The sequence below is a fragment of the Pelophylax lessonae genome (genome assembly GCF_965119305.1).
Source record: "Pelophylax lessonae genome assembly, chromosome: 8".
In the NCBI taxonomy this organism is placed as follows: domain Eukaryota; kingdom Metazoa; phylum Chordata; class Amphibia; order Anura; family Ranidae; genus Pelophylax; species Pelophylax lessonae.
This window is the reverse complement of record NC_138775.1, coordinates 158,562,061-158,582,987: the sequence shown is the minus strand read 5'-3', so window position 1 is coordinate 158,582,987 and position 20,927 is coordinate 158,562,061. Positions and strand designations below refer to the sequence as shown.

The 20,927-nt window shown below is 48.4% G+C and overlaps 1 protein-coding gene across 1 annotated transcript in view; it reads right to left on the bottom strand.

Annotated features, from left to right (window-relative positions):
* LOC309562208 (uncharacterized protein) overlaps positions 1–20,927 on the bottom strand; it is a gene marked incomplete at its 5' end in the record, with an annotated part of 1,875,955 nt that overhangs the window by 1,808,767 nt on the left and 46,261 nt on the right. The window contains one exon of the mRNA XM_082266327.1: positions 9,078–9,263. Coding sequence (XP_082122453.1) covers positions 9,078–9,263 — 186 coding nt within the window. The remainder of the gene's footprint in view (positions 1–9,077; positions 9,264–20,927) is intronic.

Below are 20,927 nucleotides of genomic sequence, written 5' to 3'. Positions count from 1 at the left end.
ACTGACAAAAGAGCAAACCGTGACATAAGCTGCATGGAGTCTTTAAGAGCATCTACTGCAAAACAAAGTTCGATGTAGATCTGTCAAGTCTTCCCCAGAGTCTCCTTGAGAAGAAACAGTCCTGGAAACTCGTTTAATACAGTCTTTTAAAGACTGACAAACTCCTATAGCTGCCACTGCTGGTTGTATCGCAGACCCTGCAAAAGCAAAGGAAGCTTTTAGAAAATATTCCAACTTCTTATCAGCTGGATCCTTAAAAACAACAGGACAAGTTAAGCTTTTGTTAACAGAAGAAATGGCAGCATCCACAGAAGGTATACTCCATTTTCTTGTGAACTTTTCCTCCATAGGATACAATAAAGAAAACCTTTTGGGAGGAACAAAAATCCTATCAGGATGATCGATCCCAATCAGTATACATTCCCTGATCCAAGAGTGGATGTAAGGGAAAAGCCTGAGGATTTTGAGGAGGGCGCACTGAGCCTAGAGAGGAAAAAGAGACTTTAGACATCTCTAATGTAGGTAATTTAAATCCAGCCTGGGCCATTTCAGTGAGAGACTGAATTAATCTCTGGGATTGAGAGGCTGAGAATGACACCTCAGATCCTGACTCCCCAGAAGTGGAAACCTCAGCTTGACCTTCTACTGGGTCCTTTACAGCTACTTCTTCCACATCCTCTGCCCAATCCTGAACTAAATCAGGGGGGGGCCTCAGGTGAGGGGTATCTATCACGTTTCCTCCCTCCTTGTGATGCTGCAATCATGTCAACCATCTTACCCTCAAGGCCAGCTAACGCCAATGCCAAATCGTCTTTAGTGACGTAGGCTGAGAAAGAAGCACTGGATGCGGCTACGATGTCTGACAACCGTAATAGCTCAAAGTGGCTAGTTGCCTCTAGCCCATCAGGGGAGGTAAACACAGAGGAAGCACAGCTAGGAACTTCTAATCCTGACAGTGGCACCACAGTTCCCCTTCCAGCTGAGCCCCCCCCCCCCCCACTCCTCCTCTTTCGGGAGAACATTGCTCTTAGGCAAGAAAATTTGAGGTACTAACTTTAGTGTACTCAAGGCTTGTGCCAAGCTATACAGCTTATAACACACAGCACTGATTATTGAAAAGAAACAGAACCTGTCTGTGCCTATAAACAGGCACCCACAGTGACTCACGCACCCAGCTGCTGCTGCTCTGCATCATCTCCAGCCTCTGACAGAAGCTTGTGTGCGGGGAACACTTCCTTAAACAGTCGCGCTGTTTGCACTTGTTACTGCGCATGTGCGGCGTGCTATGTGCATGCCAATCACGTCATGACATGCCCCCTCCCGGCTCCGCGTGCACGCTTGTGCCTGTAAATGGTGAATATTTGCACATGTGCGGACATTCTTTTGCCACAGACGTCACCAAGGGCGCTCCCTGTCTCGAGCCTACAGAGGGTACGAATGCATGGGCGCTTTCACGCCAAGGCGAAGACCTGCACACCAAACAACATGGGGTGAGAGCAGATTAAACAAACAAGGTGCGCTTTATAACAGCTGATACACCTACCATTTCAGGTGAATAACATAGGGAGAGAGCAAAACGTTTAAACAAACAAGGTGTGCTTGGTCACAGCTGATACACCTTGGGTCTTAGGTAAAGACCAAATATGACACTTGGTATCTTAAAAGGGAACATTGCATAAAAATATTTTTTACAAATATTTTTAAAGTGGACTTACCAGTCCCACCGTAGGATTCTGTCTTGTAACAAGAACCCAATTTTCACCCATCATGGCGGGTTTTTGTCACTTGCCAACCTTCACGGACTGGGTACCCTTGTTTTTGAGGGGCCACTCCCTTGGACCTGTAGAACATACTGCCGGAGCGCCTTTGGGGTTGGTTTTACCAATGGTCTGGATCCCAGGTTCCAGTGCCAAAAAAGGTCAATATTACTGGGAAAACCTTGTATCTCCTTTACCGAGGCTCAGGTACCATCCTTTTAGTCTTTGACTTTTTTGGATGGATCTGATTGCTAATCCCCTTAGATCAGAGATCTTAATCGGGGTTTATAGCATAATCTTCTTTCTTCTTATTTGAAAAAAACATAAAAGCATGGAGAGCATCTCCAATCTGTGACCATCACCTTTAAGACTCTGGCAAAAAAAAACTGAGGTACTTCCTGTATAAGAGGGGTTATACAGGGGGACTTCCTGTCTTGATTGGCTGCCAGTGTCCATTCATCTATAGGTGGCATATAACCCAGATAGTAATGAATATGGCTGCTCTGTGTCCCGTGATGTACAATAAAGAAATAGGATATTTGTACTCACCGTAAAATCCTTTTCTCTGAGTTCATTGACAGATACAGCACCCACCCCTCTAAGTATTTTTTATGCTTCTCTTACTGTTTGTTACAAGACTGAGTATCTCTAAGCAGAGATGGGGATTATGCCAGCCGAGGACGGCCCACAGGGTGTAGCCAAGCTTTTGTGTTACCTACCAATCCTACTCCTGTAGAGGCCAGCATAACCCTATGGTAAAGAATATGGAGCTGTGTCTGTCAATAAACTCAGAGAAAAGGATTTTACCGTGAGTACAAAAATCCTATTTTACTGGTCATGTGCTTTCAGAAAATATATGGTTTTGGGGCTTTAGCAAACTCTGAAAGCTGTAAGTGAAAAATTAAAACCTCTGGATTTTTAGAGAAATGTGGTTATTTACATTTTTGTGTAGGTTTGATTTTCACCATTTGGCAAAAAAGCACAAGGTTTTAATTTACAAATATTTTTTAGTGACTCAATACAGGTTAGCTTTTATATTTATGTAGCCCACTTCCCAGCCGTTTTGCTGGATATGGGTCCCTATGGGTTACCGCTAGCGACAACAGCACATTTAAGCATGTTCTCCAAGTGTGAGCACTGAGACAATGACCAGTCCAGTATCTTTGGGTTTTGTATTTATTTTGTAACTTGGATAGGAGAAGGGATAAGTGGGATACTCCTTGAACTAAACTATGCACAAATTGCCGGAGACTCTTGAAAAGTGCTGATTGGCACTGACTTGACGCTGGCGGAATGCCGGTCAACGCCAGCTTAACGCTGGTTAACGCTGACCTGCTACCGGTTAACGCTGAACTGGCTCGTGACTGCTTTTCTGACTAAAGAAGTCCTCTTTATGCTCCCTTAAGCGCTCCTTGCTAAAGGTAGCTACTTGTATACACTGCTGCACTGCTGAACACTTCAGAACCCACACGGGCGCCCCCTTTCTCCCGCTTAACTTCAGGGTTAAGACACTGGCACCCCCTTGTCCTAAACTACAACTGGTTAGCTGGCTCCCGGATCACTTTGACCTTCTGGAGTAGCCCCCTTTCCTAGGCAGACCCCTGGGCAGTTTTGAGTACTCACAACACTGTTTTTCCTGGAAACTTCTGCCCAGCAGCTCCACTCGGTCAACAGTACTCTGGATCCCTTTCTTCAGCCCAGCTCAACCTTCGGTCCTCTAGGCCGACCGCCGAGGACACACTTGCTTCCTCTGATAGGAGGAGAGACAGCCGTCTGCCTTCTCCTAGGACTCTGCTTCCCACCAAAGACACTATGTCATGTGCTCCCCTCAGACATATACCCCATCCCAGGGTGCATTGCGGTAGCCTCCGTCCACTGAGACAGACATAAGCCCTGGTGTGCTATTAGCCAGGTCTCCTCCACTGTCCAACAAGAGCCCTCATTGGATACGGTGGGGAGACTCCCCAGACTCAATAGACACACCTGGAAACACATGACAGCCTAGCTGAATGATCAGGCCCCCCTGATAAGCAGACAGGGCCACGCTATGGTTTTCCTTGCACATACCTAGCAGGGTGCTACATCTAGTAGGAATTTTGTAAAATGCACTGTGTGTTTATTTGTGAAATATGAATTTTTATGGAATTTTTTAGCAAAAATATTGTTTTCATAAACATTTGCACAAATATCATTGTGCCCTTGAAATCAGTAGCACCTTTTTTTTATTTTACTGGACATGTGATTTCAGAAAATATATGGTTTGTTTTTTTTTTTTTTTTTTTTACAAACTCGCAAAAAAGCAGTCGAGAAATTGAAAAAATGGTCCAGCCTGGTAAGTTTAAAAGTGGAGCCAGTGGCGTATCGTGGGGGGTGCTGGGGGGGCCACTGGCACCGGGTGCAACATTTAGGGGGGGTGCATCCCTTGCCCACCATCCGCGGGATCATAGTGCCCGGCAGCCTGCTCGCCTGCACTCCTCTCTTTGCTCCGTGACGAGCGGCAGACCGCTGAAGGTGCCACATGCGGCCAGGGGGCGGGGCTGGTCATGGGTGAAGATGCTCTGTGGTTTATTGAGGTGCCCTGGAGTCTCCCCCTGCTGTCCTGACGCCGACACGCTGTCTCTCCCCTCCTCGAGTAGCCAATGTTTTGACACAGAACAAGGTAAGTGATGTTCTCTCCCCCCCCCCCCCGGGGGCCCAGGTAGGTGGACATGGGAGGGGGGGGAGGTGTGTCAGTGTAGGTGTCAGTGTAGGGGGGTCAGTGTAGGGGGTGTCAGTGTAGGGGGAGTCAGTGTATGTGGAAATGTAGGGGAGTCAGTGTAGGTGTCAGTGTATGGGGGGGGTCAGTGTAGGGAGGTCAGTGTAGGGGGGGTCAGTGTACTTGGGAATGTAGGGGGGTCAGTGTAGGGAGGGTCAGTGTGTGTGTGGGGGGGTCAGTATAGGTGTCAGTGTATTGAGGGGGGGTCAGTGTAGCTGTCAGTGTATGGGGGTGTCAGTGTAGCTGTCAGTGTATGGGGTCAATGTAGGGGTCAGTGTATGTGGAAATGTAGGGGGACACAGTGTATGGGGGGGTCAGTGTATGGGGGTAAGTATATGTGTCAGTGTATGGGGAGGTCAGTGTAGGGGGTGTCAGTGTATGGGGGGGTCAGTGTAGGGAGGTCAGTGTATTTGGGAATGTAGGGGGGGGTCAGTGTAGGGAGGGTCAGTATAGGTGTCAGTGTATGGAGGGGGGGGTCAGTGTAGCTGTCAGTGTATGGGGCTGTCAGTGTATGGGGGGTCAGTGTAGGGGTCAGTGTATGTGGAAATGTAGGGGGACACAGTGTATGGGGGGGTCAGTATATGTGCCAGTGTATGGGGGGGTCAGTGTAGGTGCCAGTGTAGGGGGGTCAGTGTATGGGGAGGTCAGTGTAGGGGGGGCAGTGTGGGGGGTCAGTATAGGTGTCAGTGTATGGGGGTCAGTGTCGGTGTCAGTATAGGGGGGTCAGTGTATGTGAGAATGTAGAGAGGGTCAGTGTAGGTGTCAGTGTATGGTGGGTCAATGTAGGGGAGGCCAGTACAGGGGGTGTCAGTGTAGGAGGGTCAGTGTAGTTGTCAGTGTAGGGGGGTCAGTGTGTGGGATCAGTGTAGGTGTCAGTGAAGGGGTCAGTATATGGGGGGGAGTCAGTTTAGGTGTCAGTGTATGGGGGGGTCAGTGTAGGTGTCAGTGTAGGGGGGTCAGTGTAGGCATCAGTGTAGGGGGGGTCAGTGTAGTGGTCAGTGTAGGGGGGGTCAGTGTAGGTGTCAGTCAAGGTGTCAGTGTAAGGGGTGTCAGTGTAGGGGGGTGTCAGTGTAGGGGGTTCAGTGAAGGTGTCAGGTAGGTCAGTGTAGGAATCAGGAATGACAGTGTAGGGCTCAGTGTAGGGGTCAGTATAGAAATTAGGTAGGTCAGTGTAGTGATCAGATTGGTTAGTGTAGGAATAAGGTAGGTCAGTGTAGGAATAAGGTAGGTCAGAGAAGGTGTCTGTGTAGTGGTCAGGTAGGTTAGTGTAGGTGTCAGTATAGTGATCAGGTAGGTTAGTCTTGGAATCAGGTAGGTTAGTGTAGGGATCAGGTAGATCTCTGTAGTGGTCAGATAGGTCTATGTAGGTGTCAGTATAGTGATCAGATAGGTTAGTGTAGGAATCAGATAGGTCTCTGTAGTGGTCAAATAGGTATCTTTAGGTGTCAGTATAGTGATCAGGTAGGTCAGTGTAGTGGTCAGGTAGGTCAGAGTAGGTGTCAGTATAGAAATTAGGTAGGTCAGTGTAGTGATCAGATTGGTTAGTGTAGGAATAAGGTAGGTCAGTGTAGGAATAAGGTAGGTCAGAGAAGGTGTCTGTGTAGTGGTCAGGTAGGTTAGTGTAGGTGTCAGTATAGTGATCAGGTAGGTTAGTCTTGGAATCAGGTAGGTTAGTGTAGGGATCAGGTAGATCTCTGTAGTCGTCAGATAGGTCTCTGTAGGTGTCAGTATAGTGATCAGGTAGGTTAGTACAGGAAACAGGTAGGTCTGAGTAGTGGTCAGGTAGGTCTCTGTAGTGGTCAGATAGGTCTCTGTAGGTGTTAGTATAGTGATCAGGTAGGTTAGTACAGGAAACAGGTAGGTTTATGTAGTGGTCAGGTAGTTCAGTGTAGGTGTCAGTATAGTAATTAGGTAGCTCAGTGTAGTGATTAGGTAGGTCAGAGTAGGTGTCTGTGTAGTGGTCAGGTAGGTCAGTGTAGGAGTCAGTATAGTAATCAGGTAGGTCACTGTAGGAATAAGGTAGGTCTCTGTAGTGGTCAGGTAGGTCAGTGTAGGTGTCAGTATAGTAATCAGGTAGGTCTGTGTAGTGATCAGGTAGGTCAGTGTAGGTGTCAGTATAGTAATCAGGTCGTTCAGTGTAGGAATAAGGTAGGTCTCTGTAGTGGTCAGGTAGGTCAGTGTAGGTGTCAGTGTAGTGGCCTGTGTAATGGTCTAGTAGGCTTGTGCAGGGGGCGCAAATTACTAACCTTGCCCCGGGCCCTGACAACCCACGCTACGCCACTGAGTGGAGCGAAGGGCGTGGCAGCGAAAAGGTTAAAGAAATTGTATGCGGGTCATGCCAAAGCCGCGCTGGAATGTAGGCTTCAAAGTTGTGGCAGTGTGAACTGGGCCTCAGAGTGTTACACTAGACTGTTTTTAGTGCATTTATCATCATTTTTGAGAATCTATAGTGTATGAGAAATTGTTCACATCTAGTGCAGCTATTCAGGTTTCTGTAAATATTTGGATTTTTGCACTGTGAGTATCAAATATTATTGTCAATTGTTCTCTTACTGTCAAATATGATCATTCCACAATTTATATATATGTAAGCATTTCATTGTTCAGGATTTATGCAATTTTTGTGCAATTTTTCATGTTTTGGGTTACTATTTGGATCATTTCACTGTTAGTGTTACAAGGTATTGTAAATGGAGTACTTGTTATCATACAGGGTTAGTTCACCATTTATAGGGTGTGTGAGCCATTGTTCATGATTTATGCTATTTGTGTGCACTTTTTTCAAGTTATGTGTTACTATTTACTATTTACACTGTATTGTCATTTGCTTATGTAGCAGACTTTCCAGGCATTGAGCCTGATGTGGGTTTGCCAGGGTTACTGCTAACACCAACAGCACATTTATGCTTGTTGCCCAAGTGTGAATACTGAGACAATGACCAGTCCGGCATCTTTGGTTTTTTAGTTTTATTTTAGGAACTTGGATGGGAGGAGGGAATAAGTGCGATACTCCTCTGGCTCAACTAGTTACAAAAATGGGACACTTGAGAAAAATGCCTTCTAGCTCTGACTTTATGCCGGCTGAATGCCGACCAACGCTTACTGGCGCTTGTGAAAGTTGACTTGCTGTCACTTAACTGAAACTAACTTCTGACACTCCGGTTAGCTCAAAAGTCCTTTTTCACTGCTTCCTCTAGTCCTCCCTGACTGAAGTAGCCACTTGCAAATACTGCTGCAACACTTAACACTTTTACACTTCAGGGCCAAACCGCTGGCACCCCCTTTACTCTTCAGGGTTAACTCTGGCACCCCCTTTACTGTCACCGCTGCCCAGCTAGCTAGCTCCTGGATCCCTCTGACCTTCATCGGAGTGGTCCCCTCTCCTAGGTAGACCCCAGGGGCAGTTTGCAGTACTCATGACTCAGAATACTTTCCTGAAACCTGTCCCCCACAGCTCCACTGGTCCTTAGCACACCTGGATCCCTCTCTGCAGCTCAGCTCAGCCTCGTATCCCCTCAGGCAAGCTGCCTGGGATACCAGATTTCTCTTGACAGGAGGAGAGACAGCCGTCACCTCCCTCCTGGGACTCTGCTTCCCACCAAAGACGATCTGACATGCGTCCCTCACAGACTTATACCCTCTCCAAGAATGCTGTGCATGTGGGATAGATACAAATCCTGGTGTGCTATTGGTCAGGTTTCCTCCAATGCCCAATGAGAGCCCCCATTGAAATACAGTGGGGAGACTCCCCAACACAACAGGCACACCTGAGGGCACATGTCAGCCTAGCTGAATATATGGCCCTGCTGATAAGCAGGCAGGGCCCCACTATAATTTACCTAGCAAATACCTTGGGGGGTGCTACACTTACTTTTTACTACACATGGTCATTTCACCATTTACAATGCAATTATTCATGTTTTACGTAATTTTTCACAGTTTGCGTAAATACTTGTGTGTGTGTGTGTGTGTTTGTTTTTTTTTTTGTTTTTTTTTACACTTGGTTTTGTAAGCACTTTCTGTTTCCAGTTCTGTTTGTAAAATAACAGGTATTTAATCAGTGATTAACACAGCATTTTAAACATTTATTGACCATAATTAAATTTGAACATGACATTATTTTGTCCAGATATATCCTCTTAGGCAATGGGTACTACTTTCTGACACATGAATTATGCTGAATGCAGACAAAGTAATTTTCTAACCTGACTTCTTTCCCACTCTTTCTATGCACACTTACCTTACATGCAGACATTACCCATTCACTTACCTGATGGGTTTCTGGGCTCCATCTATCTCTGGTATTGGTTCTGTACACAATAAGTCAATCTGTAGCATTGCATGCACAAAGGTTTGCTGCAGCAAATGAGCCCAAAAGCCCGGTCAGGTAAGTGTAAGCTGAGAGAGTATTTCTACATGTTAGGTTAATGTGGAGATGGAGGATGTGAAATAGGTTAGTTAGAAAATAATTTTAGGGTCTGAATATGAAAGGTAAACTTTACAATAGGTATTGCTGTGTCTGGGACATTCTAAAATTTGACAAAAAACTATATTAAAGCTCTTACCCTCACAGGTAGGTGGTGGTAGCCACGTTCCATCAATACATTTACTTTCATCAGAGCCAATAAGGTGATAACCATCCGCACATATGTATTTCACCGTGCTTCCAGAATAATACTGGTCTGCTAAAGATTCTTCCCTGATCTTGCCGTTACGTATTTTTGGTGGTGTGCTTTTGCATAGTTTTCTCTCTAACAACATAAACAATATATTATTATTCAGAGTAGAAGCATTTTTCTAAATAAGAAAGATACCTTTGTGAAATAAGTGCCAGTTCAGGAGCAGGCAAAAGCACTGCGTTTGCTTGCATCATTGAGTTAACATTGACACCCACTGCAGATTACAACTGCAGTGCACTTTGAACGCGGTGTGGTAAATGTACACAGAAGGCAGGTTTCCCACACCGTGTTTTGATGTGAACTGGCCCTAAATTTCAACATAAATGGTGTAAACAAACAACCCCTCTTTAACCAGTTTGACTGCCCACAGCACTTTTACTGCAAGTGGGAGGCACAAAGGATGGCCCCACACCACAGCGGAATCAAAGCCTTTATTAAATTCTTTATCGTCACCATGCCAGAAGACAGGAACACTGTTGACGCATGCTTATTTAGAATACTTTCTTTTAAAAAAGGGCTTTGATTCCGCTGTGGTGTGCGGCCATCCTTTTTTCCTTTATTCATATATTGATGGTGGTGTAACCCGGGGTGAGCATCTGCAACAGTCAGCAGCTCATTACTTGCCTGAGCGGTGTGCACATTATGTTTGGAAAGTGGGCGGCACAGGCAGGCTGGATTATGTACATGTACTTTTCCAGCTGATAGGCACACAGCTCGCTGCTCCCGCTCCACCGGACACAGCAGACTGCTGCTCCTGGTACTCGGCCACTCAAAGCTATGTAATCACAATTCAAACACAACTATTGTTAATGGGTTTCATTCATAGGAGCTGTGCTTAGTATTGTGATGCTGCTATTGGCTCACAGCTATCACATGACACCTGGGCCAATCACAGCACCCTGCACCATGTGATAGCTGTGCATCAATCACCGCACACAAGAGTAAGCACAGCTGGTATGAATGCAACTCATTTGTGACAGTTCAAAACATTGCTGTTGCAGTGATCATCGCTAACAACAAAGTGTAAAAATGTTTAAACATTTGAATAAATTATTATTATTATTATTTTTTTCTTTAACATACTGTCACCAGTCAGTGTTCCTGATCACTGCCACACAAGTCTTTTGATGACACTGTACTGCACTGGTGACAGTATGTAAAAAAAAAAAAAAAAATTGATTTTCAAATATACTGTATAAATCATAGTTTGTAGATGCTATAACTTTCACACAAACCAATTAATATACACTTATTGGGTTTTTCTTTTACCAAAGACAGGTAGAAGAATACTTTTAAGAAGAAATTTGATTTTATTAGACATGTTTTGTAACAGAGTAGGAAATATCATTTTGTTACAAAATTTTCGGTCTTTTCTTTGTTTATATAGCAAAAAGTAAAAAACCCAGTGGTGATCAAATTCCACCTAAGAAAGCTCTATTTGTGTGAAAAAAATATCATTTTTATTTGCTTACAGTGCTGCATGACGACGCAATTGCCAGTTAAAGTAGCACGGTGCTAAATAGCAAAACATGGCCTGGTCATAAAGGGGTAAAACCTTCCGGAGGTCAAGAGGATAAAGAGTCCTCCACCTAAAATGAATATATCCGTTTTAGGTGGCATTTAAAGGTTATAACCTGTTCATACTATAAACACACCTGAAACAAATCAGCTTTAAAGTAGAATTCCAGGCTAAACCAAATTAGCCTTAGGCCGCTTTCACACATGCTGTCCATTTGTGCATTTTTCATCCATCCGTTGATGGATGAAAAACGGACATCAATGTATCTCTATGTAAAAACGGATGACATCCGTTAACATCTGTTTTCATCCGCTTCTGTCAATGTCCATTTTTTTGAACGGATGAATGCCCTATTTTTCATCAGTCAAAAAAACGGGTCGGACGAAAAACGGATGACAACGGATGAAAAACGCATGACAACAGATGAAAAACGGATGACAACGGATGAAAAACGCATAACTGAGGAAAAACGGACGACAACTGACGTAAAGAGGATGAAAAACGGATATGAAAGCGGATGTTGACTAAAGACAAAAAACGTGACTGAACTGATGAATTGAACGGACCGTATGTGTCAAAGGGGCCTTAAAGCTCATTCAGACATGTGTTGATTATAAAGAATGAAGAAATACTCATTAACGCACCTATAGCATTTCTGATGTATTTATGACATGTTTGACATGTTTTTGCTGTGTTTATGCTTCAAGAATGCTTGATAAACACCTATGGAAGCCTTGCTTTTCTAGTAGTAAGTGCTTAAAAGTGATGTTGAGGAAATGATCTGATTTGAGGCGTGAATAGGTTGTGGTTTGATAGCAGATATTTTTGTGATTTGTCTGCAAAATATACTTTGATCTCTTTGACACTTGGTTTGATCCAGCTCAACTTTGCTGACACAAAATGCTTTGACGCTGACAATGCTCAATGCCTCTGCTCCTACTTGGCACTGCCAGTATTGCTGGCTGGCTTAATGCCTTTGCCTGTACTCAGAGGGAAAATGGGGGAAGCCTGGAGATGGATGCACAGCAGTAGGCGGAAGGCTGGACATGACTGGGTTTGCAGGGAAGGTTGCTACCCAGTGGGGGTTAAGTTTTTTAAGTAAGAATTAAAGTAGGTGATTGGTTTTTGGGAAGGTGGGGCAGGGTGGGGCAAGGTGGGGTTAGCAGGGGCTAGTTTAGGGTGGGACCAGGGGTCCGGTCAGTTGGAGACCAGACAGCAATAGGAGAACTTCTGTACCCCCCTTGTTTCCATCGTAATGGCGGATTTGGACTCTATGCTGGCTCAGATACGCAGTGCGGCCATGGTGAATGGTCCGCAATGGCTTCAGTCCAATATGGCTGAATTGCTACAGGGGTCGGTGCAGGTACCAGCTTCGCCTGCCCCAACTTTATCACGGCCTAGGAGGTCAAGGCCTCCTGAGCGCCTCAGCCCAGAAACGACCCCTAGGGTCCGCCGTCGCTTAGGGAGCCCCCCTAGGGACCCTTCGACCTTGGCTGCAAGTGGGAAGCCTCCTACTGGTGCAGCGGGGGTCGGGAGGAATCCTCGCCAGAGACGGGGCCCTGGCAAACGGAGCACGGCTCCCCCCAGCTCCTTTGCCCCTTCACCTGCAGCTCAGGATGTTCCTACTGGCTCCCCGGGTCCCCCCGGTGGTAGCGCGGTCCGGCATGGGAGTGAAGTGCGGGGTCCGGGCCTTCCTCCGGGTGCGGCCGTGGCCTCTCGTGGACGAAGCCGAGGTTCCAGGAGGGTCCCCTGCGTCCCATCAGTTGTTCCGGACCGGATTTCGGCGCCCGCCGCTGTCCCATTGCGGCGGGGCGTTCGGCGTGAAGAAGAGGAGGCGGGACCGAGTAACGGCGCTCGGTCGGAGGCGCCCGTTTATGACGTCACGGGCATGCGACCTGTGGATGGAAGCCTGCAAAGGACAAGTGGACCAGCGTCGCCGGGCAGTGACGTCACCATCCAGCGCCAGGAATACGGAGGCCGCCCTGTTTCTGGCAGAGTGGCAGCTCCCAGCGAGGCAGTCTTCAGCCTGTCTGGCTGCAGCGGTGGCTCTTCAGGAACTGGCTGGGTGTCCTACTCGGCTGCAGTGGAGGAGCGCTCTGAAGGGGAACTGTCGGCATCTGATGAAGAGGATCCTCTGGATGTCGGGGCGGCTCCACATTCGGGACACGGACGAACGGCTGAGCGGAGGCTTTCACCGGGTCAGCCAGGTAAGTCAGTTTCCTTTGCCTCTCCTTCCCTTCTTCTGTGCCAGGCTCTTCTCCTGTTACTGTAAGTGGGTCTTCCATGGTCTAGTCTTCTGCTGTGTCTGGTTTGCCTGCTGTCCCTGCTACATCTCCATTGTCTGCGCTGATTGGTTCGTCCTCTCTTCTGGCAGGGGGGCCCTCTTCGCTTAATACAGGGGTGGGGGTCCTGGGTAGCGGTGGGGGGGACACAAGGTTCAGGGGGCCTGGGTGCACCTGCGGTCCCGGACGGGATAGGGGGAGTGTCTTTGCTGCATACTTTGTTGTCCGGATTTAAGGATTTGTTGTCCAGGTGCGAGCCGGCTTTAACGGCTGCACCTGCAGGGGCGCCGATACATGCGTGGGCTGCCGCAACAGGGGGGGGCTGCAGCATCAGAGGGGTCGCCAGCGGGATATTCTTCTGTTTCCCGGCCACTGGCGGAATCAGCCGGATCCAAGGAGGTGAGTTTGGTGACGCCGGTCCCGGCACCTTCGGCCCGGGCCGCGGTCGGGACGGCTGGTGCAGTGGAGGTGAGTTCTGTAGTGCCGGCGTCTTCTACGGAGGTAACGCCGGCGGCAAAAGGGGCGTCGGGATCAGCTGAAGGGGACAAGGAGCTTGTGCGCCTGGCCGACTCTGCGAAGTGCGAAGTTTATGTCTGCTTCGAGGGCCCTTTGGGTGCTCATTTGAAAACGGAAGTGAGGGAAAAAATTTGGCGAGGTGAGTATGTTGAGATTTTTTCACTACTACCGTTAGAGAAATTCAACTTGGACAGGGTCAACCCAGATGAATCGAAGAAGGAGGAGGAAGAAAAACGCCGGTATCGTTTGATTCCGCGTTCTTTTGCCAACTGGTTGCAGGCGTTCACCATTCTGGCCAGTGTCATTGGGGAAAAACACTCCGATCAGTGTTCACTAGGGTTGAGCGGACACCTAGATGTCCGTGTTCGACGGGTTCGGCCGAACTTTAAAAAAAAGTCTGGGTCCGTGTCCCGGACTTTTACCGAACTTTTCCCGGACACCGAACCCCATTGAAGTCAATGGGGACCCGAACTTTAAGGCACTAAAATGGCTCTAAAACACCAAAGGAAAGGGCTAGAGTGCTGCAAATGGCAGCAAAACGTAATTAAGAGCATGGCAATTGCTCTGCAAACAAATGTGGATAGGGAAATGACTTAAAACAACAAAAAAAAACAGAAAAATAAAACAATGTTCTTCTTCATCTCTGAAGGACGAGGCCCATATGGAGTAGGAGGGAGGTTGAGGTGGTGGTGGATGTGGCGGTGACATAGGCATGCGCACAGGGTGTGCCGGGTGTGCCTGGGCACACCCTAATCACCTAGGGCACATAGCATTGCCAGTGAGGAGATGGGAAAGATCTCCCTCGGACCTGCTCTGCTCTATTTCTCTTTGCCTACAGGTACATGGCCCCGATACATTACTCTCCCTGCTGGCAAACACATGCATGTGTATTTCAACTTTGGGGTGCACACCTTAATGCAATAGGCTGCGCACACCTATGGGTGGTGTAGGTGGAAGCGGCGGTGGAGGAGGACCAGGGCCGGATTAAGAGCATCATGGGCTTGGTGCTGAGGATTTTGAAGGGCCTTAAGGGCCGTGCCTTGCCATGCACCCAGAGGAGGAAGGGTGCAGCCATGCATGCCTAATTCAACATGGGATGCTGTCTCTGAAGCCCATAAACACATCCATGCATCGGCAACTGTCCCTCCTTGTCCGGCCTTCGCGCTGTGTGGGGAGGTTCTGAGGGTGCTGCCTGGGGAAGCGAGCATAGAAGCCAGACTTCTGTGTTTACAAGTGACAGAAGAGCGGTAACCGTGAATATGGCCAACCCGGGGCCTATATAAAAAGGTAGGGGCCTGGAGCTGCAGCTCCAATAGCCGCTACGTTAATCTGGCCCTGAGGAGGAGGACGAGGTAGCCAACACTGCTTCTTTTCACAAATTTTAAATGAGGGTACACCCCAAAAGAGTGAGAAAGAGCAAAAATGGAACAATGGGTGGGTAAGGTCGGTATCCATTGCTATTCTGCACAAGGTACGGAAAAGTCCCGTGGGATCCATGCCTGGTTCATTTTAATGAACGTGAGCTTGTCCACATTGTCTCTGGACAGGCGGCTGCGCTTGTCTGTTATAACGCCCCCAGCCGTGCTAAATACCCGTTCAGATAATACACTGGCTGCAGGGCACGCCAGCACCTCCAAGGCGTAAAGGGCAAGCTCAGGCCATGTGCCCAATTTGGAGACCCAGAAGTTGAAGGGGGCAGACCCCTCATTCACTACATGTAGGCGTGTGCACACATACTGCTCCACCATGTTGGTAAAATGCTGCCTCCTGCTAAGACGTTCCATCTGAGCTGCTGGTGCTGCTGTTTGTTGTGGCGTGCTGACAAAGCTTTTCCACATTTCGGCCATGCTAACCCTGCCTTCTGAGGTGCTGGCGGTGCCCTGGTTGCGTTGGCGACCTCCTCCTCCTCCTCCTCTGCCTTGTGCTTCCACTGCGGCCCCGCTGTCAGATGGGAATGCCAGCAGCATGGCGTCTACCAGCGTGCGCTTGTACTCGCGCATCTTGCGATCGCGCTCCAGTGAGTGAATTAAGGACGGTACGTTGTCCTTGTAACGGGGATCCAGCAGCGTGGCCACCCAGTAGTCAGCACAAGTTAGAATGTGGGCAACTCGGCGGTCGTTGTGGAGACACTGCAGCATGTAATCGCTCATGTGTGCCAGGCTGCCCAGAGGCAACGAAAGGCTGTCCTCTGTGGGAGGTGTATCGTCCGTGTCCTCTGTATCCCCCCAGCCACGCACCAGTGATGGCCATGAGCTGGCCTGGGTGCCACCCTGCTGTGAACATGGTTCCATCTCCTCCTCCAGCTCCTCCTCCTCCTCATCCTCCTCATCCTCCAGAACTGTGCCCCTGCTGGACAATTGTGTCCCTGGCGTTTGTGTGTGCAGGAACCCACCCTCGGAGCCCCTTGCGAATGACTGCCCTGAAAGCCTTGGAAATGTTACCTCTTCATCCTCCTCCTCCTCCTCATCCTGTGCCACATCCTCTTCCATCATCGCCCGAATTGTTTTTTCAAGGAGGCATAGAAGTGGGATAGTTAAGCTGAGAACGGCGTCATTGCCACTGGCCATGTTGGTGGAGTACTCAAAACAGCGCAACAAGGCACACAGGTCTCGCTTGGAGGCCCAGTTATTGGTGGTGAAGTGGTGCTGTTCCGCAGAGCGACTCACGCGTGCGTGCTGCAGCTGAAACTCCACTATGGCCAGCTGCTGCTCGCACAGTCTTTCCAGCATGTGCAAGGTGGAGTTCCACCTTGTGGGCACGTCACATATGAGGCGGTGAGCGGGAAGGCCGAAGTTACGCTGCAGCGCTGCCAGGCGAGCAGCAGCAGGGTGAGAACGCCGAAAGTGCGCACAAACGGCCCGCACTTTCTGCAGCAGCTCTGACATATCGGGGTAGTTTTTAAGGAACCTCTGCACCACCAAATTCAGCACATGCGCCAGGCAAGGGATGTGCGTCAAACCGGCTAGGCCCAGAGCTGCTATGAGATTTCTCCCGTTATCGCACACCACCAGGCCGGGCTTGAGGCTCGCTGGCAGCAACCACTCATTTGTCTGCTGTTCCATGCTCCTCCACAACTCCTGCGCGGTGTGTGGTTTGTCCCCCAAACAGGCAAGTTGTAAAACTGCCTGCTGTCGTTTACCCCTGGCCGTGCTGAAGTTGGTGGTGAAGGTGTTACGCTGTCCGGATGAGGAGGCGGTAGAGGATGAGGAAGCGGAGTAGGAGGAGTTAGGAACAGGAGGCAAACTGAAGCGCCCTGCAATCCTCGGTGGTGGAAGGACATGCGCCAAATTGCTATCCGCCTCAGGCCCATCCGCCACTGCATTTACCCAGTGTGCCGTTAGGGAGATATAACGCCCCTGACCGTGCTTACTGGTCCACGTATCGGTAGTTAGGTGGACCTTGGCACAGATGGCGTTGCGCAGTGCACACCTGATTTTTTCCCCCACTTGGTTGTGCAGGGAAGGGATGGCTTGCCTGGAAAAGTAGTGGCGGCTGGGCACGACGTACTGTGGGACAGCCACCGACATAAGGTTTTTAAAACTGTGCGTCTCCACCAGACGGAATGACAGCATTTCAAAGGCCAATAATTTTGAAATGCTGGCATTCAGGGCCAGGGATCGCGGGTGGGTAGGGGGGTACTTCCTCTTCCTCTCAAGTGTTTGGGAGATGGAAAGCTGAACGCTTCTATGGGACATTGTGGAGATGGTTGTTGGTGACCCAGGTGGTGGTGTTGCTGACAGATCGTCTGTTTGTGGGGTGGCAGGTGCCGGTATCACTACAGATGTGGCTGGAGCGGCCGAGACTGCAGCAGAAGAGGAAGCGGGATGAGCCAGAGACGTTTCTTGGTTTTGAAGGTGTGTACTCCACTGCAGCTCGTGCTTTGCACTTAGATGCCTGATCATGCAGGTTGTGCTCAGGTTGAGAAGGTTTATGCCTCGCTTCAAGCTCTGATTGCACAGGGTGCAAACCACTTGTGTCCTGTCATCAGCACATTTTCTAAAGAACTTCCACGCTAGAGAACTCCTTTGAGCTGACTTTGGTGCGCTCGTTCCCTTGCTGCGTTGGGCAGTAGCGGGCGTAGTGTCTAGGGCACGGCCGCTCCGCTTCTGCACCCTGCTCCCTCTTCTGCTGTGCTGGTGGCTCTGTGCGACCACCGCCTCTTCCTCCAAACTACTCAGGTCACCTGCATGACGTTCATTCCATGTGGGGTCGAGGACCTCATCGTCCTCCACATCATCTTCCACCCAGTCTTCACCCCTGCCCTCCTTGTCGGTCTCCACAATGCTGAACGCCGCAGCAGTTGGCACCTGCGTTTCGTCATCATCGGAGACGTGCTGCGATGATCCTTGCATGTACTCATCTTGAGAAATAAGTGGTTGGGCATCGCTGCACTCAATCTCTTCCACTTGTGGGGCAGGGCTAGGTGGATGGCCCTGGGAAACCCTGCTGACAGAGTCATCAAAAAGAAGAAGAGACTGCTGTATGGCTTGGGGCTCAGACTGCTTGCCTGATTTGCAAGGGGGTGAGGTGAAAGACGGTTGGACATCGGCTGCAGGTGCCAACTGTGACCTTTCTGCAGTAGACTGGGTGGGAGACAATGTGAAGGAACTGGAGGCACTGTCAGCAGCAAACCAATCTACTATCGCCTCCACTTGTTCTGGCCTCATCACTTCTAGGGGCGTATGATGCCCTACCAAATACTGATGCAGGTTCTGTCGCCTACTCACACTTGAGGAAGGTGTTTCACTTGTGCGTGTAGCTGGCACAGATCGACCACATCCTCTCCTTGCAACAGGAGCTCTACCAGCAGCACCACGACCCAGGCCATGGCCCTTATTTGACGGTCTCCTCATATTTCTGTAATTTAAGATCTTGCCCTAGAAAGGTTTTTATTGAATAGCGGAATAGGAAATATGATCCAAAAAAGTGTATGTATCTCGCACGTACAAAACCACACTAGGCCCCAATTACTATTGTTTCTACCCCTAAAAGGATGGATGAGGAGTAGGAGGAGTATGGAACAGACAGCACCCTCAAATCTTCAGAAGTATGAGATGAACCTCAAAAACTTGGAAAGGTGGATCTCACACGTACCGACACAGACTATCCCGCAATTCAATTGATCCTCAAAGGTTTTTATTGAATAGCGGAATAGGAAATATGATCAAAAAAAGTGTATGTATCTCGCACGTACACCACCACACTAGGCCCCAATTACTATTGTTTGTACCCCTAAAAGGATGGTTGAGCAGTAGGAGGAGGAGTATGGAACAGGCAGCACCCTCAAATCTTCAGAAGTATGAGATGAACCCCAAAAACTTGGAAAGGTGGATCTCACACGTACCGACACAGACTATCACGCAATTTAATTGATCCCCAAAGGTTTTAATTGAATAGCGGAATAGACAATATGATCAAAAAGAAAGTGTATGTATCTCACACGTACACCACCACACTAGGCCCCAATTACTATTGTTTGTACCCCTAAAAGGATGGTTGAGCAGTAGGAGGAGGAGTATGGAACAGGCAGCACCCTCAAATCTTCAGAAGTATGAGATGAACCCCAAAAACTTGGAAGGTGGATCTCACACGTACCGACACAGACTATCACGCAATTTAATTGATCCCCAAAGGTTTTAATTGAATAGCGGAATAGAAAATATGATCAAAAAGAAAGTGTATGTATCTCACACGTACACCACCACACTAGGCCCCAATTACTATTGTTTGTACCCCTAAAAGGATGGTTGAGGAGTAGGAGGAGGAGTATGGAACAGGCAGCACCCTCAAATCTTCAGAAGTATGAGATTGTGTTCACTGTACCCCACAAAGATTGTGTTCACTGCACTCCACAAAGATTGTGTTCACTGCACCTCAAAAAGGATTTTGTTCACTGCACCCCACAAAGATTGTGTTCACTGCACCCCAAAAGGATTTTGTTCACTGCACCCCAAAAAGATTGTGTTCACTGCACCCCACAAAGATTCTGTTCACTGTACCCAACAAAGGATTTTGTTCACTGCACCCCACAAAGATTGTGTTCACTGCACCCCACAAAGGATTTTGTTCACTGCACCCCAAAAAGATTGTGTTCACTGCACCCCAAAAAGGATGTTGTTCACTGCACCCCATAAAAGGATTTTGTTCACTCCACCCCAAAAAGATTGTGTTCACTGCACCCCACAAAGATTGTGTTCACTGCACCCCAAAAAGGATTTTGTTCACTGCACCCCAAAAAGATTGTGTTCACTGCACCCCACAAAGATTGTGTTCACTGCACCCCAAAAAGGATGTTGTTCACTGCACCCCAAAAAGATTGTGTTCACTGCACCCCACAAAGGATTTTGTTCACTGCACCCCACAAAGGATTTTGTTCACTGCACCCCAAAAAGATTGTGTTCACTGCACCCCAAAAAGGATGTTGTTCACTGCACCCCAAAAAAGGATTTTGTTCACTGCACCCCAAAAAGATTTTGTTCACTGCACCCCAAAAAGATTTTGTTCACTGCACCCCAAAAAGGACGTTGTTCACTGCACCCCAAAAAGATTGTGTTCACTGCAGCCCAAAAAGATTGTGTTCACTGCAGCTCACACACAGAAAAATGGATGTGGATCACTGACACCTGCCTATCTCCTATCCCACACCACACAGCAATATCGATTGTAGTTTGTAGAACACAGTTTCCCTAAAATTCAGCAGCAGCCTCTCCCTAACAGGATTGAGAAGAGATCGTAGATCGGGACTAAGTGCAGACCCCACACAGCAATATCGATTGTAGTTTGTAGAACACTCTGACCCTAAAATTCAGCAGCAGCCTCTCCCTAACAGGATTGAGAAGAGATCGTAGATCAGGACTAAGTGCAGACCCCACACAGCAATATCGATTGTAGTTTGTAGAACACTCTGACCCTAAAATTCAGCAGCAGTCTCTCCCTAACAGGATTGAGAAGAGATCGTAGATCAGGATTGAGTGCAGACCCCACCCCCCACACAGCAATATCAATTGTAGTTTGTAGAAGACACTGACCCTATAATTCAGCAGACTCTATCCCTAAAATGCCTACAACTCGCCCTGCCTAAACACTCCGGCCTGTCCCTCAATTCTATCCGGACACAAATGGTTTTTTCCTGCCTGTCTTTCCCTAATCAGCAGCCAGCACGTTGATGTGTGCTCTGTCCCTGATCTAAGCAGCAGAATGAAGACGCTGCGGCTGCCTGGAACTTATAAAGACTTGGTCACATGCTTCAGACGGCCAATCACAGCTACTGAGACATTTGCAGGCATGGCTGGGATGGCTTAAGGCACACCAGTTAAACGATTGTTGATTGGCTGTTGAAAGCCCGCCATGAAAAGAGCGCCAAAGCATGCAAAACCCGGAAATAAAACGACCGAACACGGATTTTTACCCGAACATACA